The sequence below is a fragment of the Opisthocomus hoazin genome, chromosome 7 (assembly GCF_030867145.1).
Source record: "Opisthocomus hoazin isolate bOpiHoa1 chromosome 7, bOpiHoa1.hap1, whole genome shotgun sequence".
Taxonomy (NCBI): Eukaryota; Metazoa; Chordata; class Aves; order Opisthocomiformes; family Opisthocomidae; genus Opisthocomus; species Opisthocomus hoazin.
In genome coordinates, this window is record NC_134420.1 from 73560497 (window position 1) to 73588186 (window position 27690).

Consider the following 27690-nt stretch of genomic DNA (forward strand, 5'->3'; position numbering starts at 1 on the left):
GGTTGTAGTGAGGTGGGTGTTGGTCTCTTCTCCCAAGTAACTAGCAATAAGACAAGAGGAAATGTCCTCAAGTTGTGTCACGGGAGGTTTAGATTGAATAGTAGGAAAAATTTCTTTATTGAATGAGTTTTGAAGCATTAGACCAGGCTGCCCAGGGCAGTGGTGGAGTCCCCATCCCTGGAGGGGTTCAAAAACCATGTAGATGTGGCACTTGGGGACATGGTTTAGCAGGCATGGTGGTGTTGGGGTGACGGTTGGACTTCATGATCTTAGAGGTCTTTTCCAACCTTAAGGATTCTATAATTCTGTGAAAAGCAGGATGGTGAGACTGCAAAGAAAATGCACCTATTCAGGGATGAGTGCAAGAGAGAAAAAGAAATATGGGAGCCCATGATGAAAGTACCAGCAGAGCAGCCCACGGCACTGGTTATTGGTGCTATGGCAGCATCAGACAGCTCTGCGCACCGACCAGCGACCATGCTATGAAATGCTATGATATCATGGTAATGCTGTGAAAAATGCTGTATTTCCAAAGATTTTGAGATCTGATGGCAAAGAATGGCTTTGTTATAAGAACTAGAAGATCTTTATTCTTTCGTGAAAGACTTAGTCGTCAGGAGGTGGCCTTTCTGCAAAATTTCCTTTGAAAGAGGGTGACTTTAGGGGACCTAATATATGCTTATAAATATCTGCAGGGTGGGTGTCAGGAGGACGGGGCCAGACTCTTTTCAGTAGTGCCCAGTGACAGGACAAGGGGCAATGGGCACAAACTGAAGCAGAGGAAGTTCCAGCTGAAGATGAGGAAGAACTTCTTCCCTCTGAGGGTGATGGAGCCCTGGCCCAGGCTGCCCAGGGAGGCTGTGGAGTCTCCTTCTCTGGAGATATTCCAGCCCCGCCTGGGCGCGGTGCTGTGCAGCCTGCTCTGGGTGACCCTGCTTGGGCAGGGGGTTGGGCTGGGTGACCCACAGAGCGCCCTGCCAACCCCGACCATTCTGTGATTCTGTGACTTCCTCCTTATGGTTTTGTAGCCTGAGATGTCTACTGCAGCATCTAATATTTCTGAAGAATTTTAACTAAAAATGCAAAAGTAATAGATTAGGAAGACCTTTAATAACCAAAATATGCCTGTGTTTTTCTGATCAAAAGAAAGGAAATCAGATACACTGACAGAGCTTCCTTTTGTTGAAGGACCAGATGGTGACCTCAAAAATAATTTGGTTAAAAAGAAATTGATTCAATGTGAGTGTTGATGCTGGTGGTTCCAAAGCCTGCCTTTGTCCTAAAGGGATTTGCGTTGTGCTGAGCTCGGGCTGCAGGCGTGGGGCACAGCCAAGGATTCCTTGGCTGTCCAGCACCGTGTGTCGCGGAGCCGCTCCACGTTGGCGCGGTGCTGCCATGCACCCTCCATGATGTGGGCCAGAACAGCCCCGATTCGCGCTCGCTCTGCAGAGGGGTGGGTTCTGGGAGGGGCTCTTCACCACGGCATCCTCCTCTCTGCTCGTTTGTGGTGTTTGATGTTATAGGGCCCGATCCTGCAAATGATGAAGTGCTTCTTGCGGGGCCGAGTAGCCTAAAAATTTGATTTTACTGCTAAATATTTCAGGGGAGCTGGTATGAGTCACTGCAGCAAAGAGCGAGGGTGCAGCATGGCTGCCTGGGTCACAGAGGGAGGGGAGCTCAGCACCCTGGTTCAGACGCACCAGGCAGGGGAAGGTCTTTATCAATATTTAAAGTTAGGCTCTTGAGAAGGTCGCTTGATGCACCAGATAGCAAATAGAAGGTGAATATTAGTTGTTATTTGCATACGTTAAAGTTTTCTTTTACCTTTGATGTTTTCTTCAACCACTGTGAAGGTTCTTCCTTGCAGTTAAATACTAGAGATTTGTGATTAAAGCAGTATAATATTTAACAGTGTAGTATTTAAATCCTGTAGTTATTTTTCAGATGACTTTTAAGGAGACAAATAGTATATGTGAATTAGGGGTCTCTTCATTCTAAATTTAACATTTTTGCACAGACCACCTGAATGTTTATTTAATTATCTCTTAGAAAAGATATAATATTATATATATTAATACAGGTATTAATAGGCGTTAAACCAATGCATTTTAATAAGCATCACCTGCTATTTCCGTTAGTTCTTTTATGTTTCTGTGACTTTGGTTTGTTTGTTTTTCAATTTTTATCTTAACCTACCTAAAAGAATTCTGAGAGATACTAAGTTATCTTCAAAAGTGAAAAAAAAAATTTTTTTAGAAAGTCACTGTTTGGCCAAGTTTTGTAGGACTTTTCCTGCAAGGATTTCTGAATATAGCTCTGAAATATTGTGATGAATTGGCCCAAGAAGAGGCAGCAGAGACCTTTCTGGTCTTTGCAAGGCAGCAGGGCTTTGGGGTTCTTTGGAGGTCTGAGGAGAGAGTTCCCCCTAATAACATCTCGCAGAGCAGGGACAAGCAAAGAGAGCACAGGAAAGGGAGGCAGACAGCGAGTCTGGGACTAAAATAAAAAGAACAGTTCCCGAGTCTAATCAGGTAGTTATGCTGCTGGTTTCTTTAAAGTCATGTTGATAAGGGACTGGAACACCTCCCCTACGAGGAAAGGCTGAGGGAGCTGGGCTTGTTCAGCCTGAAGAAGAGAAGGCTGTGAGGGGACCTAATAAATGCTTATAAATATCTGCAGGGTGGGTGTCAGGAGGATGGGGCCAAGCTCTTTTCAGTGGTGCCCAGTGACAGGACAAGGGGCAATGAGCACAAACTGAGGCACAGGAAGTTCCTTCTGAACATGAGGAAGAACTTCTTCCCTCTGAGGGTGACGGAGCCCTGGCCCAGGCTGCCCAGGGAGGCTGTGGATTCTCCTTCTCTGGAGATATTCAAGACCATCCTGGACAAGGTCCTGTGCAGCCTGCTGTAGGTGACCCTGCTTCGGCAGGAGGGTTGGACTAGATGACCCACAGAGGTCCCTTCCAGCCCCTACTATTCTGTGATTCTGTGAATCTGGATTTTCTCCCCAGCCAAGGAGCTTGTGTTCACTGATTCAATATCCAGGAGGCCTGTGAAGAGATTTGAACAGGGGAAAAAACAGAGTGTTAGCAGCAGGGAAAGGGATGATTTGATGAACAGTGGTTCGGGCAGGGCTGGTCTGGAGGAAGGAGATGTGACGAGACCACACCGAGATGCAACAGGACGCCGGTGCTGCTAGGGCTCCTTTTAGATGTTGCTTGGAGTTGATCTCCGCGTTGGTCAGCCCTTTGGTAACTGCGGGAAGTCTGCGCCAGGGAGAGCGAGAGACAGATATGGAAATCTTTCTCCCGTATCTGAATTTCAAACAAGCTTCCTGGGGTTTGACAGATCTTCAGGGTGGTTTTTTTCACGACTCGTTCGTCCCCTTCCAAGCCAGACGCCCTGATTTATGACCGCCGGCTGCGGGTGGGGAGCAGCTCCGAGCAGGGGCAATCCCATGGCTTGCGGCCGCATTCAGCGAGGACCTACAGCTTCTGTTGTGCATCACGGCGTTGTTGTGGGATTGCAGACCCTTTTATGGGTCCATAAAACACTTTGAGACCAAGTGCATGGCGAGCAAAGCGAAATACAGCTTGGACCTACCTGCAGAGTTGGCAGATGATGTTTGCACGCAACATCTCTTCAGATGTAGAATGCTTTAAAAGATAGGCAGAATTTTCCCCAGCTAGCTGTCTGCGACACGTGCAGGCTGCAAGGCTGTCACCAGCGGGTCCCTGCTTCTCCAGGGATGTTCCTCAGTGCAGGGGAGGGGAGAGACAGATTCGGGTGCCACGACTCGGCTGTGCGGAGGGAGGGGCAGCCCCTCAGGGCTGAGACACTGCTTCCTTCGCCACGTCTTGTAGAATAAAAAGCGTTGCCGCAGTATTGTTCCAGATTTATATTTTCAGACATGAGAATTTTCATTTCCCAAAATATAAAGAGTAGCAGCAGAGCCCATAAAAGATCATCAGCGGAGTAGACTCTATTGAAAGACTGTGGGTTATACCCTTTTTGTGGCTTTTTAAAGGAGCTCATCGTTATTCAACAATCCCAGTCTCGCTAGAGCTAGTCAAATAAAGCGAATAATGATTTGCAGATATGTGGGAAAATTAATGTTGCAGCTTCACTCCTAAGTTATTTCTTGTTTGTTTACTCATTTGAATATTTTTCACTTGCAAAAGTTTCATGCGCTTTAGCATAAATATTTAAACTTATAAACCTCAGCGCTGCTGCGTGATGCTTGCTGCTTGTTCAGTATTTTCTGAAAAATTTATTGTCCTGTCAAGAAACCGAACCAGGACAGATGTATCAGCCAGGAGAATCCCAGTAAATGGCTACAGACAGCAGATGCAGCTTGAACCGCAAAATCAAAGTTATCATATTCTTGAGAGCGGTGAGTAGGCTTCTGCGATTGCAGATCCTGCTGCAAACCGCACACCAACATGTGCTGTTGCAACCAATTAGAAAACAAATTACAGTTAAATCTACCTAACTCAAAACCCACCTAACTTTAGCTTTAGAGCTTGTTAGGTCTGAATTTTAGATTAGCTGGAAAACTTTAGGCTCCCTCGAAAGCCCAGTCTGGCGCGTGCTGTCCCCTGCCTGGATGCAGTGGGAGAGTCGACCTCAGCCCGGTGGAGAAGGCGACGTGTGATGCTTGGTGAGCTGGGAAGGAAATCCAAGTTGTGTCAGATCTTCCGACTTCTTCGCGCAGGCGCTGTCTGCGTGCGGGGGGAGAGATCGCCTTCTCCCTCCGCTGCATGGAGCTGACCAGAATCACCCACCGGCACGTCTCCGTAATCACAGAATCACAGAATGGTCGGGGTTGGAAGGGATCTCTATGGGTCATCTAGTTCAACCCCCTGCCCAAGCAGGGTCACCTACAGCCGCAGAGGACATTGTCCAGGCGGGTCTTGAATATCCCCAGAGAAGGAGACTCCACCACCTGGGCAGCCTGTTCCAGTGCTCCATCACCCTCAGAGGGAAGAAGTTCTTCCTCATCTTCAGCTGGAGCTTCCTCTGCTTCAGTTTGTGCCCATTGCCCCTTGTCCTGTCGCTGGGCACCACTGGAAAGAGTCTGGCCCTGTCCTCCTGACACCCACCCTGCAGATATTTAGAGGCATTTCTAAGGTCCCCTCTCAGCCTTCTCTTCTCCAGGCTGAACAAGCCCAGCTCCCTCAGCCTCTCCTCGCAGGGGAGATGCTCCAGTCCCCTCAGCATCCTCGTAGCCCTCCGCTGGACTCTCTCCAGTAGCTCCTCATCTTTCTTGAACTGGGGAGCCCAGAACTGGACAGAGTACTCCAGATGGGGCATCACTAGGGCAGAGTAGAGGGGAAACATGTGATTTTTCCTTGCAGCTCTACTGGGAGCATTCCCTGTTGCTTTCGGGGGGTCACAGCTCACCCTTACCTGAAGCTCAGCTCTGCCAGACATCCCCTGTGAGATGCTGTCTCCTCCCAGATGCTGGCTGGAAGTCTGGGCTAGAATGATGTATTTGAGAGATGTCCTTTTCCTTGCTTCTTTTACCCTGTGGGGTGTCCGACAGGTTTCGCCTGACATCGTGGTGTCGGTGCAGCTTCCCCACCAGGCTGCTGTTATTCCAGTTTTCGTACATCCAACCGAGTGGGAAAGCCCCTGGAAAGGCACCCGCCGGTGACTTGTGCCTGGTGTGACCTTCTGCTGCTGTGAGCTCGGGCCCCCCCGTTCACCTTGCCAGCGCTCACTGAACGCCCTCCCCACGTGCCTGGTCTCGTTTGTACAGTGAAGAGTCCCGGGGCAGAGAACTGCGAGGTTTTTGCTGTCAGAATCTGTTGTCAGTCCCGCTCAACAAACGTCTTCAAGCATTCAGTAAGGCAGAAAACCACTATTGGTTTTAACAAAAATTCAGCTGAAAACTAATTAGAAACTGATGAGCCTCGGCTGATCCTGGCTTTCTAAGCAGAAAATAGCGGTTTGATGAAAAAGAATGTTATTTAGGGAAAGTCAATTTTCCATTTGGATGTGTTGAAGACAGTTCTTGTTGACCACTGCATGGCTATTTAACGTTAATTTTACAAGGTGGGGGGATAGTTTGTATGCGCACTGCTGTGTTTCTCTGGAAGGAGTCGGATTCAGGAGCTTCCCATTTTCATAGATTATTTCCCCCCCACGATTCTCCATGACTGGAACCTTGCAGGAGCCTAGGAAAGACTCACTGCATCTCCCTTAGACTGCAGCTTGGGCTGCCCATCCCTGACCTGGGTCACAACGAGGGAATGCAGGATGAGGCCCCCTGCGCTTTTGAGGGCTAAACAGCCCACTCTGCCTCCAGAATTTGCTCAAAGGTGTAACTTGTTTGTCAACTCGAGCATCCTTTGTGAGCCACAGTAAGCATCCTCTGCACAAGTTCAGCTTCATTAGGAGAAAAAGCTGTTTTGTTCTCTTTTTTCTTTTTTTTTTTTAAAAAAGCTAGGGAGTAAAACTAGATTTGTATTTGCCTGACCCCTTTGTACACGGGTAGGGCTGATGAATTTCCTACTGTAACCCGAAAGCAGTAGAACCAGTTACCTGCGTGGCTGTAATGCCACCCTCAGCTTCCTCCTCCTGGCTTGCAGAGATCGGTGCGTACGAAGGCAGCGCAGCTCTCCTGTTCTCCTTTTTCACAGAATCACAGAATCACAGAACAGTAGGGGTTGGAAGGGACCTCTGTGGGTCACCCAGCCCAACCCTCCTGCTGAAGCAGGGTCACCTACAGCAGGCTGCACAGGACCTTGTCCAGGCAGGTCTTGAATATCTCCAGACAAGGAGACTCCACAGCCTCCCTGGGCAGCCTGGGCCAGGGCTCCGTCACCCTCAGAGGGAAGAAGTTCTTCCTCATGTTCAGACGGAACTTCCTGTGCCTCAGTTTGTGCCCGTTGCCCCTTGTCCTGTCACTGGGCACCACTGGAAAGAGCTTGGCCCCATCCTCCTGACACCCACCCTGCAGGTATTTGTAGGCATTTATAAGGTCCCCTCTCAGCCTTCTCTTCTCCAGGCTGAACAAGCCCAGCTCCCTCAACCTCTCCTCGTAGGGGAGATGCTCCAGTCCCCTCACCATCCTTGTAGCCCTCCGCTGGGCTCTCTCCAGTAGCTCTTCATCTTTCTTGAACTGGGGAGCCCAGAACTGGACACAGTACTCCAGATGAGGCGTCATTTTCCGGAGGAATTACTGCTCATAAGCTGAATTTGGCAACAGGGAGCATTGCTAGGCTTGGAGGAGAAGGTTTTTGTGTTCGCTGCTGCAGTCAGGTTTCATTTATTAGCGTGTTACCAGACAGGTGTAATGACTGCTGCGGTGGTGTCGTGCTGTGGGGATGACGCCGCGTTCCTCAGGGAGATGGGTGCTGCCCCAGGGAGTTTGTAGTGTGAGTGCAGCTGGGGGAGAGGGGTGCCAGTGGAGGTGGGTGCCCGGGGAGGTGGCCCTGACAGCAAACCAGTGGTGCTGGCACAGCCGATGCAGGGCTCGGCACCCTCATTGCCAAGTTTGCAGAAGTTAAGTTATCTATTTAGTTTTCTAGGTTGGTGGGTTTGTTTGTTTGTTTTTAAGTTTAAATGTTGGTGGTTGGTTTGTTTAAAAATATATCTTTTTTTTTTATATATTAGTCAGATTTTATTGTAGTGAAAATATACCTGTCTACCACAGGCAATGACCTTCCCTTTTCCTTTTTGTTTCCAAATAAAGATTTTTTAAATATTTTTTATTAGTCTCTAATAAGGAAAGGATCTCTGAAAACTGCTTCGTGAGGATTTCTGGGCAAGAAAACAGAAGCTGAACAAGAGCTTGGGGCAGGTGCTCGGCTGGCATCCGTAGCTGTAGCTCCGATGAAGCCCACAGCGCTCTGGCTCTTTGTGCCAGCCGGGCACCTGCCCTGGGTGCCAAGATGTTTCCCACATGAGAAATGTTTCGTAAGGACTGATGGGAATACGGTAATTTGTGGTAATTTCAAGGCCAACTTGAATGGGGCTTTGAGCAACCTGGTCTAGTGGAAGGCGTCCCTGCCCATGCAGGGGAGGTGGAACAAGATGATTTATCAGGTCCATTCCAAGCCCAAAGGATTCTAAGATTCTATGGTAGGTCTGGATTTTACAAAATTGCCTTTTAGGTTATTTTTCAAATGCTAGCGGTATATTGTACAAGTAATGATTGATAAACACTGTAAATATGGTGGATGTTCCCTCCTCCATTTGTTGGTCTGGGTGCTGCCTATCCCAATTAGCTCTAATTATCAAAGGTGTGCTTCAGAAAGACAGCTCGTTCACCGCTGTTCTGCATGATGGTAGCGGTCCCACAGGTCGCCAGGAGCACCAGTAGTCCCCAGCAGGACGTCCCCTCCCTTCCCCGGTGCTGCTCCTGCCTGACCGCGCCGAGGAGAAACACCAAGGCGCGATGGTTGTCCCTTGGTCCAAAAGGTTCAGAGAACTTTGGTGGTGTCACATCTGGAAAGCGAATTTCCGTGCAAACAGGCATTCCCCTCGGCGTGCCACGGGTGGCTTTGTGTGCGCGGGGCTGGATTGTGAATGCGCGGTTCCGGGCGGGTTTGGCAATTCTGTTTTGATTTACGGGTAGGCGTGCAAATGATTGTTTCTGTTTCTGGACATAATGTTTTCATTTCACTACTACTGGAGCATCTCTCCTATGAGGAGAGGCTGAGGGAGCTGGGCTTGTTCAGCCTGGAGAAGAGAAGGCTGCGAGGGGACCTTAGAAATGCTTCTAAATATCTGCAGGGTGGGTGTCAGGAGGATGGGGCCAAGCTCTTTTCAGTGGTGCCCAGCGACAGGACAAGGGGCAACGGGCACAAACTGAGGCACAGGAAGTTCCATCTGAAGATGAGGAAGAACTTCTTCCCTCTGAGGGTGACGGAGCCCTGGCCCAGGCTGCCCAGGGAGGCTGTGGAGTCTCCTTCTCTGGAGATATTCCAGCCCCGCCTGGACGCGGTGCTGTGCAGCCTGCTCTGGGTGACCCTGCTTGGGCAGGGGGTTGGGCTGGGTGACCCACGGAGGTCCCTGCCAACCCCGAACACTCTGTGATTCACTGAAATAAATCCGTTACCTGAGGCTGTAGTATCTGTCTCTGAGCTTTGGCTGGAAATTTACCGTTGCCATTTTCATGGGGATCGCAGTCAGTACGTACTCGAGTTTCCTAAAGCTTCTCTGGCCATCTGGGCTGAGCTCCTCTGTGTCCTGGCCATCAGGTTTCGCTCAGTGACCTCCACATCCAGCTCAGTAGTTTAGTAAAACCACAGGTCTGACTGTAGTATAGATTCCAGAAACATGTAAATTCTGAAGTGTACTTTTACAATTTGGTCAAATTCCTTTGGATTTTCTGTCGGGTAGGAAGATTGGGTAAGATCTGTAAGGCCAGCACTATAGGAAGCTTCCCATAGCCTCAAAAGAGTATTTTCCGGATTCCTTTTTGACTAGCTCTTCAGCATTTTTAGGTTGTCTCAGCTTCCTCACAAAACAGAGCCTATGCTTAATTATCTCATTTATTTAAGTATATATACATTTGTTTTCTGCAGGACCCTGTGGGAACCAAGAGAATGTTATGTCCTGTAATCTCAGTTCTGCCACCAAACCCCACACTAGGGAGCTGTAAACTGTAAAGCTATTTATAGCTCATAGGGATTTTTTCTAAAAGTGTGTGTATATGATTTTTATTTATCTGTAAAAATACAGAGTTTGTTTAACTTCCAAAAGATGCAGACAGACCGAGGCTGAGATGCTCTGCTATCCAGCTACTTCGGGAAGTTGTTAGAGGCATTTTCATGGAGATCATGCCCTGCCTGCATAAAGGGATAACAGCAGCTGTAAATCACTTAAGAGTTGTAAAGACTGAGTAATTTACCTGTCTAGACTAGCACAGTGCTTCCACGGTTCTCATATCTGAGAGTGATTTTATGTGGCACGGAGAGAGGGCTGGCTCGGGCAGCCTTTGTGGTGCCCGAAGCAGGGGCAGCTCCGCAGCAGCTCCGAACAGAGCAGAGATGCAGGTGAAGGTGCTGCTCCTTCCCCTGCCTCCCAGGCCGGGGGTCCTGGGGCTTGGGGGGCTTTGGTGGGCTCATCGGCGGAGGAGAGGAGGGCTGGCGGGGCGGCTGCTGCAGGCAGAGCGGCCTTCCGCTCCCAGCCGCGCTACTCGGTGCATCCTTTGCCGTCAGAGGGGTTTGAGTGGGCAGTTGGTTATAGCAGAGCTGGCTCGAGGGTGGTTTAATGGTCCCAGTGGAGTGTTTACAACAAACCCCTTGGAAGGGAGCGCTGCTGGAGCGGGTGCGCTCTCCAGCCCTTGCCGTCGGTCTGGCCGCTGCTCCGTGGTAGCCAGGAAGCTGAGTGGAATTTATATTTTGGTGGCGTTTTTGTTTTCTACTGCGTTAAATAAAACCACGTCAGGACCTGGAAAGCTTAAAGTGCCATTTCATTTTAGTTTTCAATCGCATATGAAAATAATCCTCGGCGTAGCTGGAGGCGCCCGGGAAGAGCAGCTGGAGGATGGAGAGACGTGGGAATAACGACTGCGCAGGGGTGGAAAGCGTGGAAGGCTTTGCCAGCATCGTAATGAGTCCTGCAGTGCAGATGAATAGAGCGATCTTTCCCCAGCATGTCCCAGCAGCCAGGGATCTGCTGGAGGCTGTTCGTGTATTCCCACCACCGGCTTTAACAGCCGCTCGTGGGCGGATCGTGCCTGGCCGGGTCTGAGACTGTTCTGACTTTATTCCCCAGAACAAGAAATGGCAAGGAGTTCTCCAAATGGCCGCAGCGCTTTGTCTCATGGAGTGGGTCCTGAGATTTGCCTTGAAACCTGCGGCACCAGAGCTTGGCTTGCTTGCCGTTAGCTCCAGGCGTCTCTGGCTGTTTGCACTGGTGAGGAACACCGAGCTGTTTTCAGAGAAATACCCTCAGCAGCTCCAAGATCTCCTTCCTGAAATGCCCCACTTGATTAGGCTCCGTTAGGTTGGACTTCATTAGGAACTGGCTTTTCCTTCGCAACTGATGAGTTGATTGCGTGCGTGGGTTTGATTACCGATTTACTCAGTATCACGGTGTGCTTCTGTCGCTGCCCTTAGCCAGGTTCAGATATAAACCCCCAGCGATGCCCCCAGCATCGCGGTGTGCCCGGGAAGGTGGGCAGAAGGTGTGGTTGGGAGCCCACACCAGCATCGGAGGACGTCCCAGGGACTGTGAACTCCGCAGCTCTCCTTTCCATCTATCTCCTGTCTCCGAGTCGATTACTAACGCAGAAGAAGAACCCCCCCATCCACGCCTGTGCACCCCAGTCCGTGGGAGCTTGTTTTTTTTTTTAAAGAGCATTTGCTGTGGTGTCCTGTTACAATTTAAAAAAAGAAAAAAAGAAATTACAATAGAGGTTTGCTGTCAAGTCTACCGTCTGTCTGCTACGGGGGCTCCAGGAGCGCGGCTGCTCGCAGCAGCTTTGCTGAGGAACTCTGCAGAGCCGTGGAGCAAGCAGAAGTGCCTTTATTTTTTGGTTCAGAACAAGCGGTTTTGGAGGAATGTAAAACCTATTAAAATGTTTGAATTGACATTATATATGCTATATTGACTCTATTGAACTATACAAGCACATACCAGCAGCTAATTGTAGTATATTTATATGTATATATTAATGAATCTTTTTTTTTTTGTTATTATAAAAGCACACAAACCCCATTGCCAACAACATGATATGTAATATCTGCTTTGCAGCCTATAAAATACTCGCTGATTTGGCCTGGGAGACAAAGTGCTGCCTCTGCTGGAAGCTGAAGAAATGCCACACAATTTTCCTGAGAGTAATCTGCAGAGCCTGGGTGTGATATATCAGATGTACAGGCGTAAACACAAAATACAAAAAAATAAAATTGACTGCCTAGCCCCAGCCTTCATTACCAGTCAGGATACAAATCCTAGCAAGTAACTTTCCCTCACAGGCAAACATGCCCTCAATAGCTTAAAAAAAAAAAAGAAAAGGAAAAAAGAAAGGCTGCCTTTTTAACTAGAATGACTCTGACTTTCCACTGCACATCCCTCAGGCCATAAAATAATTTACAGTTTGTTTCAATCAGATATTGGAAACAGCGCTTGCTGAAGTCGTCTCGGCTTCGCCGGCTTGGTAACTGCGCGGTGGTTTAGCGCGGTTCCGCAGCTGGGAGAGGCGAGTCCCACCTCCCGCAGCGCCCGGTCCCTCACGGGCTGCTCTGCCAGGCTGTGGTGTGCTCCCCTGCCCACCCAGACCCTCGGCCTCCTGATAAAATGGTGTTACCTGACCTGATTTATCATTTACTGATCGGGTTTTCTGTGGTCCAGATCCTACCTCAAGAGAGTTTAAAGGTTACTCCTCTGTGGCTGAGGTAGCGATAGAGGGGCTTCGAAGCAGTAGATTGTTGCTAGAATAACATTCCTGTTGGGTAAACCAAATGGAAAGTGGCCACGAATACAATAGAAGCTGAAGCAGAGGCATCAGTTTTTCTGATTTATTCCTTCTGCTAGATCTGGGCGAGAGAAACAAATTAATTTGCTTGGGCTGAAATGCAAATTGGAGAAACCAAATCGGCAGGTAAAATCTCTGCTTAAGGCGACATGGTCGAAGTGAATTCTCTGGCTGGTCTGTTTTCTTCCTAACGAATCTTACAATAACGGCCGTGGTGTGATCCGCACCGTGAAGAGCAGAGGTCTGGGTGGAACCAGACAAGCATCCTTGCTGTCATTGCTCTGGATAGCTAGGGAGCCTGCAGTTTCCGTTTTATAATCCTTAAGACATGAATGTACTTAGGCTAAAAAATTCATTAAACATTAATATGAAACCTGTTTTAACTTCAGACTGTTTGCTTCCCAAGGATAATTGTTTAAGAGAATGAACTGTAGTCCCTTTGCGGCTTTTTCATATATTTTTCAAAAACTAATACTAGAATTATGAAAGATAGGAATAAGTACAGCAAAGTAAATTAAATCAAATTGCCCAAGCCTTGGGGAAGAGTTAATGCAAATGAATTAAACACATGGAAGTTCCAAACAGCTGCGGAGCAGGTTTCCTTCTGAGCATCATTACCCTCAGAAGATGCCTGAGATGCTGGCACCTTTGCTAGCTGTGCAGTCACTATCTTATTAAAACAAAAAACAGAAAAACAAACTATTAGCTCTGGCTACTGTCATATATTGTAGCTGTTATCGCCCCTTTCCTTTTCCATTAAAGTTACTACCTGTAAAAGTGTAACTCTGAAATGAGCCACCAACGTTAATTTTCTTTTGCTGTCACTGGGTATTATCTGTTCATGCATAGATGGAAATTCAGTATTTTAAAGACTACTATGACCTTAAAGACAAGGTAAATTTTTATATAAAAGCTATTTATAATGCGAAAGTATCTTATAAGTGAATAAACCAGGGGAAAAAGAAAGAGGAGACTGAATACTGAGATGCTAAAAGTCATTAAAGCAGAGCTGCCATGGAGAGGTGAGCAGAGAAATGTTGTCACCGAATATAGAGTATCAGATGGAAACAGCAAAACAAACAAGAGAAGAGGATGTTATGGCAAATTATAGACGTTTTGAATGTTCAAACATTAAATGGGCTTATAAGCAATGGGAGAAGATGAGAGCAAAATCAGCCATTAAAGGCTATTTGAGACGTCACACGCAGAGCTGTCGGAAGGTTCCTGCCCCAAAGTTCAGGGTGCTCTCTGGTCTCTCCCCAGGCACTCAGGACTGGTGGGCCAGGTGGGTCCTCAGTCAGATGCTGGGTGACTCTCCTTAGGCTGCATTATTTTATAGGCTAAGCCGTGTCTGGCTCGAAGTTGGTGAAAATTTTGCCTGGTTTTAATAGTGTATTGTGGTGCTGGCTGTGGGGGTGAAGATGACAGGGCTGAAGAGTAATGGATGTGGACAGTGGTATTATCATGGCTAAAATGGAAAGAAAACATGGAGAGTTTTGTTCTCAGGGCAGAGAAAAAACTGGATGATAGTAAATACTAGTAAATTTGATTAGTAATTTCTCTGATATTTGTGATATGTCATGATACAGAAGATGTTCAGAAGGAAGGAGCAGCTGTAAGACAGGGTGGTTAGAGAGCCTGGGAAAGGCAGATCTGGCTTGACTAGCTAAACAGCTCTCCCTTAGGGGAAAGCTGAGATCTGGCGCGTTTTCTTTCCCAAGAATAGCTCTTATCTTTAAGCCAACAATTCCCTGCAAAGCTACTGCCTTGGGAAACTGTCAGTGAAGCAGAAGAAGGTGGAGAAATGGTACAGTGGGGGCAGGTGAAGACGATGTTGGGTTGTGCTGAAAGGGCAAACACCAGGCTGGAGGGAGAAACTGGTGGAAATACGAATTTATCTTCTTTCATATTTTTTATTCTGTTCCCGGGCACAAAGAATAGTCAAACTCTGATGAAATTTTCTGATGACACAAAATTGGGGGATATTATCAATGGAAAAAAGGCTTGCGGTATTAAGGATTTAAGATTTCTGGTCTTTTACTTGCGGTTACAGAATCACAGAGACCCAACATGGCAGGGGGTTGGCAGGGACCTCTGTGGGTCACCCAGTCCAACCCCCTGCCCAAGCAGGGTCACCCAGAGCAGGCTGCACAGCACCGCGGCCAGGCGGGGCTGGAATATCTCCAGAGAAGGAGACTCCACAGCCTCCCTGGGCAGCCTGGGCCAGTGCTCCGTCACCCTCAGAGGGAAGAAGTTCTTCCTCATCTTCAGCTGGAGCTTCCTCTGCTTCATTTTGTGCCCGTTGCCCCTTGTCCTGTCGCTGGGCACCACTGGAAAGAGTCTGGCCCCGTCCTCCTGACACCCACCCTGCAGATATTTATAAGCATTTCTAAGGTCCCCTTGCAGCCTTCTCTTCTCCAGGCTGAACAAGCTCAGCTCTCTGAGACCTTCCTCCTAGGAGAGATGCTCCAGTCCCCTCATCATCCTCGTAGCCCTCTACTGGACTCTCTCCACTAGCTCCTCATCTTTCTTGAACTGGGGAGCCCAGCACTGGACACAGCACTGCAGATGGGGCCTCACCAGGGCAGAGTAGAGGCGCAGGAGAACCTCCCTTGACCTGCTGGCCACACTCCTCTTGATGCACCCCAGGATCCCATTGGCCTTCTTGGCAGCCAGGGCAAACTGCTGGCTCATGGTCACCCTGTCGTTCACCAGGACACCCAGGTCCCTCTCCACCGAGCTGCTTTCCAGCGGGTCCGCCCCAGCCTGTTCTGGTGCCTGGGGTTGTTCCTCCCCAGGTGCAGGACCCTGCACTTGCCCTTGTTGAACCTCATCAGGTTCCTCTCTGCCCAACTCTCCAGCCTGTCCAGGTCTCGCTGGATGGCAGCACAGCCTGCCGGTGTATCCACCACTCCTCCCAGTTTGGTGTCACCAGCAAACTTGCTGAGGGTACACTTGGTTGTCTGTGGCTGTACTGCAATCTATGCACCAGTTAAGGATCTCCCTTGAAAATTATATGAAGCCATATGATATTTAATCTACGAAGAGGAAGGGTCAGGCTGGGATCGATGGGGTTTTGAATCGGTAGTTTCCACATCATTCTCTCCTTCCTCAGTCATTTGTTTGGACCCTCAGTCAGGAGGAATTGTCCTCAGAGCTAATACCTGCCATCTCCTCACCCTGTACCACTGAGCTCGGTGTCCTGCCTCTGACACTGCTCGCCGCTTCTGCCTCTCTGCTCACCTTGCTGCCAGATCGTGGTAGTCCTCTCCCAGTAATTCTGAGCTTGGATCAGGATACAAGGTAAATGGTGATTATTGCAACGAGCTACAAATAAGGTAGCTGGATGTCCTGAGCTCTAAGCGGTGTTGCCTTAGTATGACATTCTCCAAAACGTACCTTGATTTCAAGTACTCTGGGTTTGGCTGGATTCTTCCCTGAGCAAGAAACAGTGAGCAGCAGTACACGTGTACCTATGGTCCCTAATTTGCAGGAGATGAGGGAATCTGTTTACAGCTTCCATTATGGAGGTAATTAAATATCAAGAGTCGGAAGGTTATTGATGTCTATGATGGAGATACCAATTAATGAAGAACCTGAGGACATGACGTTCTTGGAGACATATTGGTAATGGAGGGCTCCTTCTGAAAGGCGACAGAGCTTGTCAGGGATTTTATATTTTTGTGTTCTATGCCTGCAAGACAGCCCTTTCTATATGGATGCAAGTATTTCATGTAACTTACTGGCACAGGAGGCTTTCAGGATTTCTTTCTCGTAGGCTGAAAAATGAGCTGTGTGTTTTAAAGAGCCAGAAAGTCTTGTCACTCACTGTTCTGCATCCAGTTGCAGACGTGTGCATGTTTTGCACGCGCATTACCTGATCTAAATAGCTGTGCTAACAAGAGCTTCGTGCCAACAGCATTCTGTCCAGGTTGCCTGTACTCTTCTGCAATGGTTAAGCTATCGAAAGGCAAATGGGACGGTGAAGTTAGGTTTTTGCATACACTGTATGTTGCCTATATTTTATTTATTTTGTATTTTGCTGGAATCAAGTCTGTCAGACTTTGTAACTGCAAATCTAAATTATTTAAAGTGCGGTTCAATTCAAGTTACGGTAAGATGACCCATTCGGTGCTTACTGAAATGTCAAAATTACTGCCTGAGTGGGTAGAACGTATTAATATGTGATTATATGTTTCTTGAAACCTGAAGGCAGCTGCTGGGCTGGTCTGTGTGTTTGTGTCTGTGCTGCTTCCTTGATCCATCTGCTGTTCTGCAAGGTTAGATCCTGCCCTGAACACAGAATCCCTGCCTCAGCTCCGTGCCGGGGTCATCCTTGCCTTGTGCACCATAGATAAACTGAGTGGAGGCTTTCCTCTCTTTTTCTCCCCTTCCGCTTCCAGAAAGTCCCATGCCTCAGAGCCCGGGGCTCCTCGGTGGGGCTTGGGAGGGCTGAGCCTCTTGGGCTGCGCGGGACCTCTCGCTGCATGGCGAGTGGTAAAGTCAGTGGGGCAGCGCAGTGGCTTTAAGGACTCAGCAGAAAGTGTCGATCAGCAGAACCCAGTGCTTGGGATGTGTACGCTGCTGTTACTCGCTGATCGGTATCTATCGAGCTTCTACACTTACCGTTATTGAGTTCCGCTCTCGTGGGTGCCCGGTCGTGCTGCGGGGCTCTAGCCTTTCAGCAGTGGCTCGTTAACGTCGTCTCTCACGCTAATTCGCTTACGAAGCTCCTGCTCTCCCTTCCTGTCCCCTGCAGACCCCCCCGCCGTGGAGCCCACCTTCCTGGAGATTCGGCAAGGCCAAGGTCGGAGCATCACCATGAGCTGCCGGGTGCTGAGGGCATACCCCACGCGGGTCCTCACCTACGAGTGGCGACTGGGCAGCAAGCTGCTACGCACCGGCCAGTTCGACGTGCAGGACTCCACCGAGTACACCGTCAGCAGCCTCTCCCGCGACAGCTACGGCATCTACAACTGCAACATCATCAACGAGGCGGGCGCTGGCCGGTGCAGCTTCCTCGTGACAGGTAGGCTTGGCGGCGCGCCGAGGCGATGGGCTGGGTGCCATGCGGGCGTGCGTGTCGTCGGGTAACGCTGCTCCTGCTTCAGCTGACGAATTACCAGAGAGATCCATCCTTCGAAGAAGAATCGGGGCTTAAGGCGTCTGGGTTGGATTTTGGGGAGGTTGGTAAGAAAATAGGAGGTTGAGCTTATTTCGGTGGTTTGAGGATAAAGGTTTTTTCTGTGCAAAATGTAAATATCCCTTCTCTGCAGGCATCTGTCAGTATGCTTCTGAGAGAGGCCTCTCTCAAGCAGCAAATTTCTTCCATTTCAAGTTTGCAATAAGGCTTGAATTTCCTCTTCTCTTTTGGTGCGCTCATCAAGCTCAGAGACCGGGGCGGGCAGACCATGGTCTCAAGCAACTTCAAGCTGCTCGAGTACAGCGGGGTGTGGAAATTTCTTCCTTTTCTCAAAAAGCAAAGGATTTTGTGGAGTTAGTACACAAGATCACAGACTCGGGGAGGATGTGCAACCCCTGCCGTGATCTACCCATGTTGTGTGATTAGTGCATTGGATTGAGGGAAACTTGATATGTATTTATCTTTAGTGTCTTGAAGCTGAATGTTAAATTGGATGTTTAGACATGCAAACCTTGATTCTTCCTCTGCTGGAAATCAGTTATCACAACTTGAAGTGTCAGCTGCCTGATCCTGCAGCACTCCATGCCTGCAGCAGATGTTGTGCCCAAGCTGAGGTCTTCTGGTCGCTGAGCCACATCAGCTGTAGGTTCCCCATCCCCTTAGGCTCGTTGTCCAGGCACTTTCTAGTATCACTGGAGGGGAAAAAACCTCTCTGTTAAGTGAACCATCTCTCCCCAAGGTCTTCAGTGGGTCAGGAACCCCCTGTTCCTCTGCACCAGCTGAGAGGGGTGTCCGGCCACCCGCCTCTGTGGGCTCTCTGTGGAGGGCAGCATGAGCAGCCCCAGCCTCCCTAAGGATGTCGGAGAAGTAGCTCAGTTTCAGCTCAAAATCCCTCTCATCAGCTGCTTGAGAAGGAGTAGTGGGAAAAGAAACCAACAAGCATATTTGGAATATGTAGAGGAGAGGTGCCTTAGAAAGAAAGATCCCACATCATAGTTGGGATTTTATTTGTGTTTGGCTCCAGCTACAATCAGATCTAAAGGAGGTTTTGCTTTTGGGGTTGCTGGCACCCTGGCAGCTCCCTGGACCCTGCCATTGTTTAGGAAAATGGGGGTGATTATCCGCTGCAATGCTGCCAGCAGAAAGGGCATGGATTTAAAGGATGATCTGCAGGGCACCTCTCAGGGACCCTGCCTGGCGCAAGTCCTGGGTGTGAGGGTAGACCCTCCACCCGCATCTGTCCTGGGAATAAAGGAAACAATATGATTCAGCTCTGCTGTGTTTTTCATAAAATTTGAGTTTATAGGAAAAAATGTGGGCCTGCTTTTGTGTGGATGCTTCATTTTTTTCTCTTTGGGCCTTTGTCGAACGGCACCTCGTTGGCAGGGATTTCATGGTGCCAGCAGCGCAGGGCGCAAACGGGGTGGGACCGCGGCGAGCAGCCCGGTGACTGGTGGCTCTGCTGCTTTCAGAAAGTCATCAAGCCTCTGGCTGCCTTCTCCTTCAGAGCCCGCGCGGAGGTGTTTGCGCAGCCACCGACTTCTCCAGACCTTTGGAGTTTAATCCAAAAGGTGTCTCTGAAGGAAACCAGGGAAAACAGTCTTTTTCCTCCAAGGAGTAAATGCAGTTCCATTTACTGTTCATCACACTTTGGACCCAGGACTGTGGAAACCTATTCTAAGGCAATTATTGTGCCAGGATTGGGGCAATCTGAGTGGCTTTCTGTGATTTATTACCATGCCGAAGCAAGGCACACCACTGAAAATTAGTACTAAAATGGGTTTATGAGACACCGTCTCGCATCCCTCTGTGTACCTTGCTCACGTTTAGTTTCTACCATTATGCGAATTTATGCTGTATGGTTGCGTTAAGGTGCTGTTGCTGAAAGTAACATTTTGGGCTAAGACTTCCGTGCTTTCCTTGCTCTTTTAAGGTTAAAACCGACGTGTTTAGTAAATATACTCTTTGACATGTAGAGCTGAAACTGCTCTCAGGAAGGAGCAGTAGCTGTGTTCTGGTCCCGAGTCTCATCAGGACAGATGAAGTTGAAGCGCTGGGGAACCGAAAACGTGGAGAAGAAAAATGATGAAGTGGTTAAAGAGGAGGCTCACATTTAACTGGGAACGTGAATGTGGGAAAGAAATGGGTCACTTCTTAGACACACGCATGGAGAAAACTGCCAGATAAATAACCCTACAGGCTTGGTCAGGCTGGGGCGGACCTGCTGGAGAGCAGCTCTGCGGAGAGGGACCTGGGTGTCCTGGTGGACGACAGGTTGACCGTGAGCCAGCAGTGTGCCCTGGCTGCCAAGAAGGCCAGTGGTCTCCTGGCGTGCATCAAGAGGAGTGTGGCCAGCAGGTCGAGGGAGGTTCTCCTGCGACTCTACACTGCCCTGGTGAGGCCCCATCTGCAGCGCTGTGTCCAGTTCTGGGCTCCCCAGTTCAAGAAAGATGAGGAGCTACTGGAGAGAGTCCAGCGGAGGGCTACGAGGATGGTGAGGGGACTGGAGCATCTCTCCTACGAGGAGAGGCTGAGGGAACTGGGCTTGTTCAGCCTGAAGAAGACAAGGCTGCGAGGGGACCTTAGAAATGCCTCCAAATATCTGCAGGGTGGGTGTCAGGAGGACGGGGCCAGACTCTTTCCAGTGGTGCCCAGCGACAGGACAAGGGGCAACGGGCAAAAACTGAAGCAGAGGAAGCTCCAGCTGAACAGGAGGAAGAACTTCTTCCCTCTGAGGGTGACGGAGCACTGGCCCAGGCTGCCCAGGGAGGCTGTGGAGTCTCCTTCTCTGGAGATATTCCAGCCCCGCCTGGCCGCGGTGCTGTGCAGCCTGCTCTGGGTGACCCTGCTTGGGCAGGGGGTTGGACTGGGTGACCCACAGAGGTCCCTGCCAACCCCTGCCATGCTGGGATTCTGTGAGTCTGTGAACCCAGTGGCAGGAGTCTGGTGATCATGGAGAGGTTTTCTTTTGGGTGGAATAATGGGAGTTGTAGCCTGGTTTTAGTTGGTTTTATTTCCAGGTTTACATGTGGTAGCAGTGTGCTGCGATGCTTGTGTTGCAGGGGCTGCAGAGTAGCATTGGTATGCCAGGAGAAAGGTTTGCAATACAGTATTAAAAGCAGGCTGGATGAAAAGATTTATACTAGCCCTAGAGTTCACAAAACCTGTTTTTACTGCATTGGTATTTTGAGCCAGATTTGAGGGGATGCAAGCAGAATAAATCACAAGTGGAACAGAGGGTTGATTTGTATCAGGAGGGCCAATCTGAGGCAGATTTACCCTGCTACCATCTTAAAAATAAATAAGAACATACAAGCCAAATTGTCTTTGTGGGAAAGCGAAGTCGAGTTCACGCTACTCGCGGCTTCGCTGTCTCTATATTTTATTCAGTGGCTGCTAGTGCATATCCAAAGAGCAACCAAAAGTACATTTGAGGCAGTGTGTTGCTAAAACCCTTCCAAGGCTGGAAGCAAATAAAAAAAAAAAATAATATTAGATGCACAAAACATCATGAACGGCCCAGAAGCCTCCGTGCAGGCGGAGGGAGGCTTTGAGGGCTGGAGCAAGAGGCTGGGTGAGAGCAGGGAGGGTCCCTCCTGCAGCCCGGGCCACCCCGGGGACACCTTTCTGACAGCAGCTTGGGTATCATCGGGGCAGGGGATGTGGAATTCTGTGTTTTCTGGGTTCCCAGCGCACAAAAGATTGGAGAAGCAAGCCCTTGCGTTGCTGTCAGAAGGGCTGGTGCTACAGCAGGGGTTGTTCAGCAATATTCGGCGCACCCGGGGAGCTATTTACGGTGAAGATCACCCATAATTGAGGTTACCTGACAAGTCTCGGCATAACACTTTGTCTTCCTCGGTTTATAACTTCAGCACGCTTCAACCACTCGAGCTGAAACGTGCTATGCTGGTGGCTGCCTCTGGTGGAGTTGTTCACAGAAGTTCCTGGCCAAAGAGGGGTTTTTTAAGTAAGGGAAATAAGACTTTGTTTCACCCACGTTAAAATCTTGCGGCTGCTAAATCGGTGTGCTTGGTAGGGCCAGATACACCTCGTGGCATGAGTCCTTGCTGAAGTTACGTCCTGAAGTCTGTCTGTCCGTCATTTATGGTGCTGGCTTGGCAATACTATGTATATTTGTGAGATACTAATTAAAGTAGTAATCTTAACACTGGGTAGTAGTAAACAAAGCTACTAATGGCGTTGTGTTGATGTAGCTACTTTTATCAGCTAACTTCTGATCCCACCATTGAGCGAAGACAGTTTTGAATATTGATTTTTTGTTCGCTTTTGTGGAATTTTTTCACAGTGAAATAGTGCGTTAATTAACGAGCCAATCTTTATTTATTTACTTATCCAGTCTTGCGTCACATTTTCAGTGCTTCTGGCCAAGAGCAACGTCAAGCCAATTGACTCGTAATTATGTAGGTTATAATAGTTAGCTACCAGCATGACCACAGCTCTCCCTCCCTTTGGAGCTTCGCTGGTGTTACTGGATTCAAGACAGAGCAGAGCAGACCTGGGGGCACGCACGTACCCTTCCACGTCCACGGTCTAGCAGGGGGTCTGCTCGCTCTGCCTGAGGATCTCCCATCTCCCACCTTCCTTTCCCCCGTGCCTTGGGAAATGGGAGTCGGAGGAGCTGGCCGCTGAATCCTCCCTTCTGTGTGATCCCAGCATCCATCCCCGGCAGGAGCTGTGTGATTCCTGGTGTAGCCCCGTGGGAACGTCCTCGCTGGAAACCTGCGCAGCAGTTTCTGCCTCTGTTTCTTCTATGCCCGTGGCACCACGCGCAGCATCGCTGTGGTCTGCACAGCATCGAGCTGAAATGGTGTTGGAATTACCACCCAGCCTTTGGAGAAGGCCAGGGAGCTTTTGCCACGAGGGCATCATCTTAAAATAAATTGCAGACACTTGAAATCGCAGGGTATCGGGTTCTTCTCCGTGGCCCTGTTAGCTGAATTAAATGGTGTTCTGCCGTTGAAAGTTTTATGGCTTCGTTAATCCTTTTGTATTAGGGAAGGCCTTTTGCATGGAAGTGAGGGACAGAAGTGTATATAATTTGTAGCTTCCCATTTTTACTTTTTTCTTAGAAACTCCATGGGATTCGTGTAACGCAACAAGCAATTACCATGTTTTAGAAAGCTTGTTTGGAAGCAGAATCATTGTACTTTTTCACCTGCACAATCCCAAAATGTCAGGGTGTTGCAGTGAACTGTTTTTGCTTTACAGTGGTGTTTTTATCAGCGTGAAGGGAAGTTCCCAAGCAAGCAACTCGGCGAGGTTTTCATGAGCTGAACTGTATGCGTGTTGGCTGGAAGGCTTGGCAATGCCTCCAATGACTGTTCTGCTCCTCTCTGCGTGGTTGCCCATCACGGAACCGCTGACCAGTGTCCGCACTGGTGGAGGGACATGCGAGAGATGTCTTTTGTATTTCTCTCCACAAACACTTTGAATTCAGCGGTTTTCCTCGCCATTTTCCAGGAACCTGTGGCTGTTGTGCCAGACACCAGAGTCATCATGACGAGGTAGTCCACAGCAGTGGCCAAGGGATGCTGGGCATTACTGAACCCTTGCTCCCAAGAGTTACCAGGGTTTTTTTCCCGAAACCCTTTGTTCCTCCTCATTGTTCCAGCCGATAACCGCTAGCAGTTGTTCTGGGCTTTGGGTTATTTGTGTGAGTTTCGGCTGACCAGTTCCATTTTTCACTAGTAGTTCTCGGATGAGTACAATGACATCGACACATTAGGAAAGCTCGTTGGCAAGTGTGGAAGTAGAAATATAGGGATAAAGAATCATCTACCTCTCTAAAATATTTCAGAAGAAGAGTCTTCCTAAACTACTGAAAGATTAACTGGTGAGTTGAAAACAATTACTCACTTTTTTTTCCTCAAAGACGGGTATGCCGGCACAGTTTAAATGAATATTTTCATTACTTGGTAAGTTTTAAGGCTGTAAGAGAGCATGCTATCTAGGGCTACGAGGATGGTGAGGGGACTGGAGCATCTCTCCTACGAGGAGAGGCTGAGGGAGCTGGGCTTGTTCAGCCTGAAGAAGAGAAGGCTGCGAGGGGACCTAATATATACTTACAAATATCTGCAGGGTGGGTGTCAGGAGGATGGGGCCAAGCTCTTTTCAATGGTGCCCAGCGACAGGACAAGGGGCAACGGGCACAAACTGAAGCAGAGGAAGTTCCAGCTGAAGATGAGGAAGAACTTCTTCCCTCTGAGGGTGACGGAGCCCTGGCCCAGGCTGCCCAGGGAGGCTGTGGAGTCTCCTTCTCTGGAGATATTCCAGCCCCGCCTGGACACGGTGCTGTGCAGCCTGCTCTGGGTGACCCTGCTTGGGCAGGGGGTTGGGCTGGGTGACCCACAGAGGTCCCTGCCAACCCCTGCCATTCTGTGATTCTGTGATCTTTTGTGCAGCACCAGCTCTTCACACACTCAGTTTCAGGGGGCTGTCTAGGGAACGCAGGCATCATAACTCAGGGGTAAAATCAGGTCCCTGGCAGAAATACCAAAAAGTAAGATTTTGAGCCATTTGGGTGTGTGCTGATTTATTTTATGCTCGTTTCTGAACAAAACTATAACCCAGAACTGAAGCAAACAGCCAGAGTATTCCTCCCAACACCGCCGCGTTCATCAGTCGGTGCTGCAACACTGCAGTCCTCCCCCCACCGAGAGGACAGCTTCTGCCCAGAGAACCTACGAGCCTCAGACACACGCAAACGGGGAGTAACAATAAGATTTTATGCTCCAATTCTTTGTCTGCAGAGCCTTGCAGTAATCGTGCTGTTATTTTACTCAGGGTATGAGCCTTGCTAGCCAGTAGCCTCTGGCTGGTGGTCAAAACCTTACCTACCCCAGCTCGAGGACGGTGACTGTGCTCCTGTAGTCCAGGCTTTGCTGGCACCTACTGTAGGTGAGCTCCTTGGCTTTTTCTTTGGAGACTTTGGAGGAAACTACATCAGGTTGTCCATATGAGAAGGTTCAGTCTTGCCAAATGGGCTTTGCAGCTTCCCAAGCTGGAAGGTGGCTGGATTCCTGCTCTGTTCCCTGCATCCTGCAGGATGGATGCTCCTGCCCGCGCTGAGAACACCAAACCCCCTCAGATCATCAACTGCTGCCTGGTCTGTGTTATGGGTTTGCGTGGCAAGGTTTTGGTAGTGGGGGAGCTATAGGGGTGGCTTCTGTGAGAAGCTGTGAGAAGCTTCCCCCATGTCCATTAGAGCCAGTGCCAGACTGCAAGCCAGTGCTTGCAGCTTGTGATGAAGACCACGGTGAGGCAGGTTGTTCCGCTGCAGTCCATGGAGGTCCATGGTGGAGCAGATCTCCACCTGTAGCCCGTGGAAGGGACCCCACGCTGGAGCAGGGGGATGCCAGGACCTTCAGACCCATGGAGAGAGGAGCCCACGCCGGAGCAGGTTTGCTGGCAGGGCTTGTGACCCCGTGGGGACCCACGCTGGAGCAGTCTGCTTCTGAAGGACTGCACCCTGTGGGAAGGACCCACCCTGGGGCAGTTCGTGGAGAGCTGCACCCCATGGGAAGGACTCACGCTGGAGAAGTTTGTGGAGAACTGTCTCCCGTGAGAGGGACCTCACGCTGGAGCAGGGGCAGGGTGTGAGGAGCCCTCCCCTGAGGAGGAAGGAGCGCAGAGCCAACGTGTGATGGACTGACCACAGCCCCCATTCCCCATCCCCCTGCGCTGCTCGGGGGGAGGAGGGAGAGAAACGGGAGTGAAGCTGAGCCTGGGAAGAAGGGAGGGATGGAGGGAAGGTGTTTTAAGACCTGGTTTTATTTCTCACTACCTACTCTGGTTGGATTGGTGATGAATTAAGCTCTCTTTTCTCCCCAAGTTCAGTCTGTTTTGTCTGTGATGGTAATTGGTGAGTGATCTCTCCCTGTCCTTGTCTCCACCCTCGAGCCTTTCATCGCATCTCCTCTCCCCTGTCCAGCTGAGGAGGGGGAGTGACAGAGTGGCTTTGGTGGCAACCTGGCATTTATCCAGACCAAACCAAAGCATGGTGACTTGAGGGAAGGCATCTACTTGAAATCTAATCAGGCTCAAGAACCAGATAACAGTAATTTCAGATGAGGCCTGTTCCTCACCCCCTCTCCTTAACAGGAACATTTCCAGTTCTATTTTTCAGGCTTAAAGCTGTGTTTTTTTCTCTCTCATGCTGATGTCCTCAATAAATATACAGGGATTGATTGTAGAGCTGTCCATCCTGGGTCAATTAACATGAGTTGCCAATGAAATCTGAAAAAATAGGTGTCCTTCTTCCTCTTTTCATCCTACAGTGTGAAGTGTTTCTATATTCGCAGTGCTAAAGCCCATTTGGTGGGGACAAAAGTTAGTAGCATCCGTTTAATTTTAAAAATCAAAGCAGAATGGCAAATGACAATCACTGGCGTGTTACTGGGGCAGGTTAGGTACAGCTCTTGGTCTTTTAGGAAGCTTATATGGGAAAGGCAAGAGCTGTGGTGGAAATACAGGCATTTTATTTTCTTAGAATAAAGCAAATATTCTCCTTGGTAGATACACTTCTGTATCTGTTATACACATTTCCCTCAACGGGAATTAAGGAATTATATTTGCTTTGTTCTTTTAAATATTTATCTTTTTCTGTTAATATGTGATGTTTTTCCTCGAGACCATTTGCTGTCAGTGTTTTTGGCAGGGTAAAAAAATCCTGCTTTGACCAAAGTCTGAAGAAAACTGATCCACTTTGGTGAATTCAAAATTTGTCTTGTAGAGTCAGCACCAGAGGGCTTGAGAGTTGCTGATTTGTTTTTTTTTTTTTTTTTAAATCAAAATATTCCCTGTTTATGCTATCTGCTTCTCTAATACTGTGATATCTCCCCAAGGACTTCTTGCATCTGTCCTCTGTGTCCTCTCTGTTCGAGCAAGTCCCCGCACGGTCGTGCAGGAGCCCTGCAGCGATGTGCTGGTGTTTGTTAGCTAGCTGCCATTAATTTTTAATCTGAAGATCCTTTCTTCAGCGTTATTATTCTTGTTTGTTTATTTCAGCATTTTTTCTTTTTCTCTGCGGAGTTTGTTTTTGTCATTTTATCATCTTAATGCAGAGTGGGGCTTGTCTTTGTGACCAGATGCCCCAGGGGCCGCTGCTGGAGGGCAGAGCGGGTCTTCACAGAATCACAGAGAGTTTGGGGTTGGCAGGGCCCTCTGTGGGTCACCCAGTCCAACCCCCTGCCCAAGCAGGGTCACCCAGAGCAGGCTGCACAGCACCACGGCCAGGCGGGGCTGGAATATCTCCAGAGAAGGAGACTCCACAGCCTCCCTGGGCAGCCTGGGCCAGGGCTCCGTCACCCTCAGAGGGAAGAAGTTCTTCCTCGGGTTCAGCTGGAGCTTCCTCTGCTTCAGTTTGTGCCCGTTGCCCCTTGTCCTGTCGCTGGGCACCACTGGAAAGAGTCTGGCCCTGTCCTCCTGACACCCACCCTGCAGATGTTTATGAGCATTTCTAAGGTCCCCTCTCAGCCTTCTCTTCTCCAGGCTGAACAAGCCCAGCTCCCTCAGCCTCTCCTCGCAGGAGAGATGTTCCAGTCCCCTCATCATCCTCGTAGCTCTGCGCTGGACTCTCTCCAGTAGCTCCTCATCTTTCTTGAACTGGGGAGCCCAGAACTGGACAGAGTACTGCAGATGAGGCCTCACTTTCTGCCATGTTACGAGAAAATTCAATTTACCCGTCTTCTCCCTTCGAGTATTTGTTAGCCACTTAATATCCTTTCCCTCCAGCTTAAGCCAAATTTAGCACTCGCGCAATGGAAGACACAGAAGGATGCAGAGGGGTGGGGGACTGCGGGAGGTCGTCCCCTTGTCTCCTTGCTGTCACCTGGCTCATGCTCCCCCTTCCGCCCTCTGCTCTTCCCGCACGGCCTGCACGGGTTTCAGAGTATGGGGAAAAAAGTCACATGAGGTCAAGGAATCTCCACATGAACACTGCAGCGATGTACAGAAAAATCGCTGCTAGAAGCACTGTCAGGTGCTTGGATGCACAACCTCATGCACCAGTACAGGCTTGGGGTGGACCTGCTGGAGAGCAGCTCTGCGGAGAGGGACCTGGGCGTCCTGGTGGACGACAGGTTAACCATGAG

The 27690-nt window shown here is 49.3% G+C and overlaps 1 protein-coding gene across 1 annotated transcript in view; it reads left to right on the plus strand.

Annotated features, from left to right (window-relative positions):
- Positions 1-27690, plus strand: part of MDGA2 (MAM domain containing glycosylphosphatidylinositol anchor 2) — a 436731-nt gene that overhangs the window by 322206 nt on the left and 86835 nt on the right. Inside the window, exon 9 of the mRNA XM_075427304.1 lies at positions 17195-17464. Within this exon, the coding sequence (XP_075283419.1) occupies positions 17195-17464 (270 nt within the window). The remainder of the gene's footprint in view (positions 1-17194; positions 17465-27690) is intronic.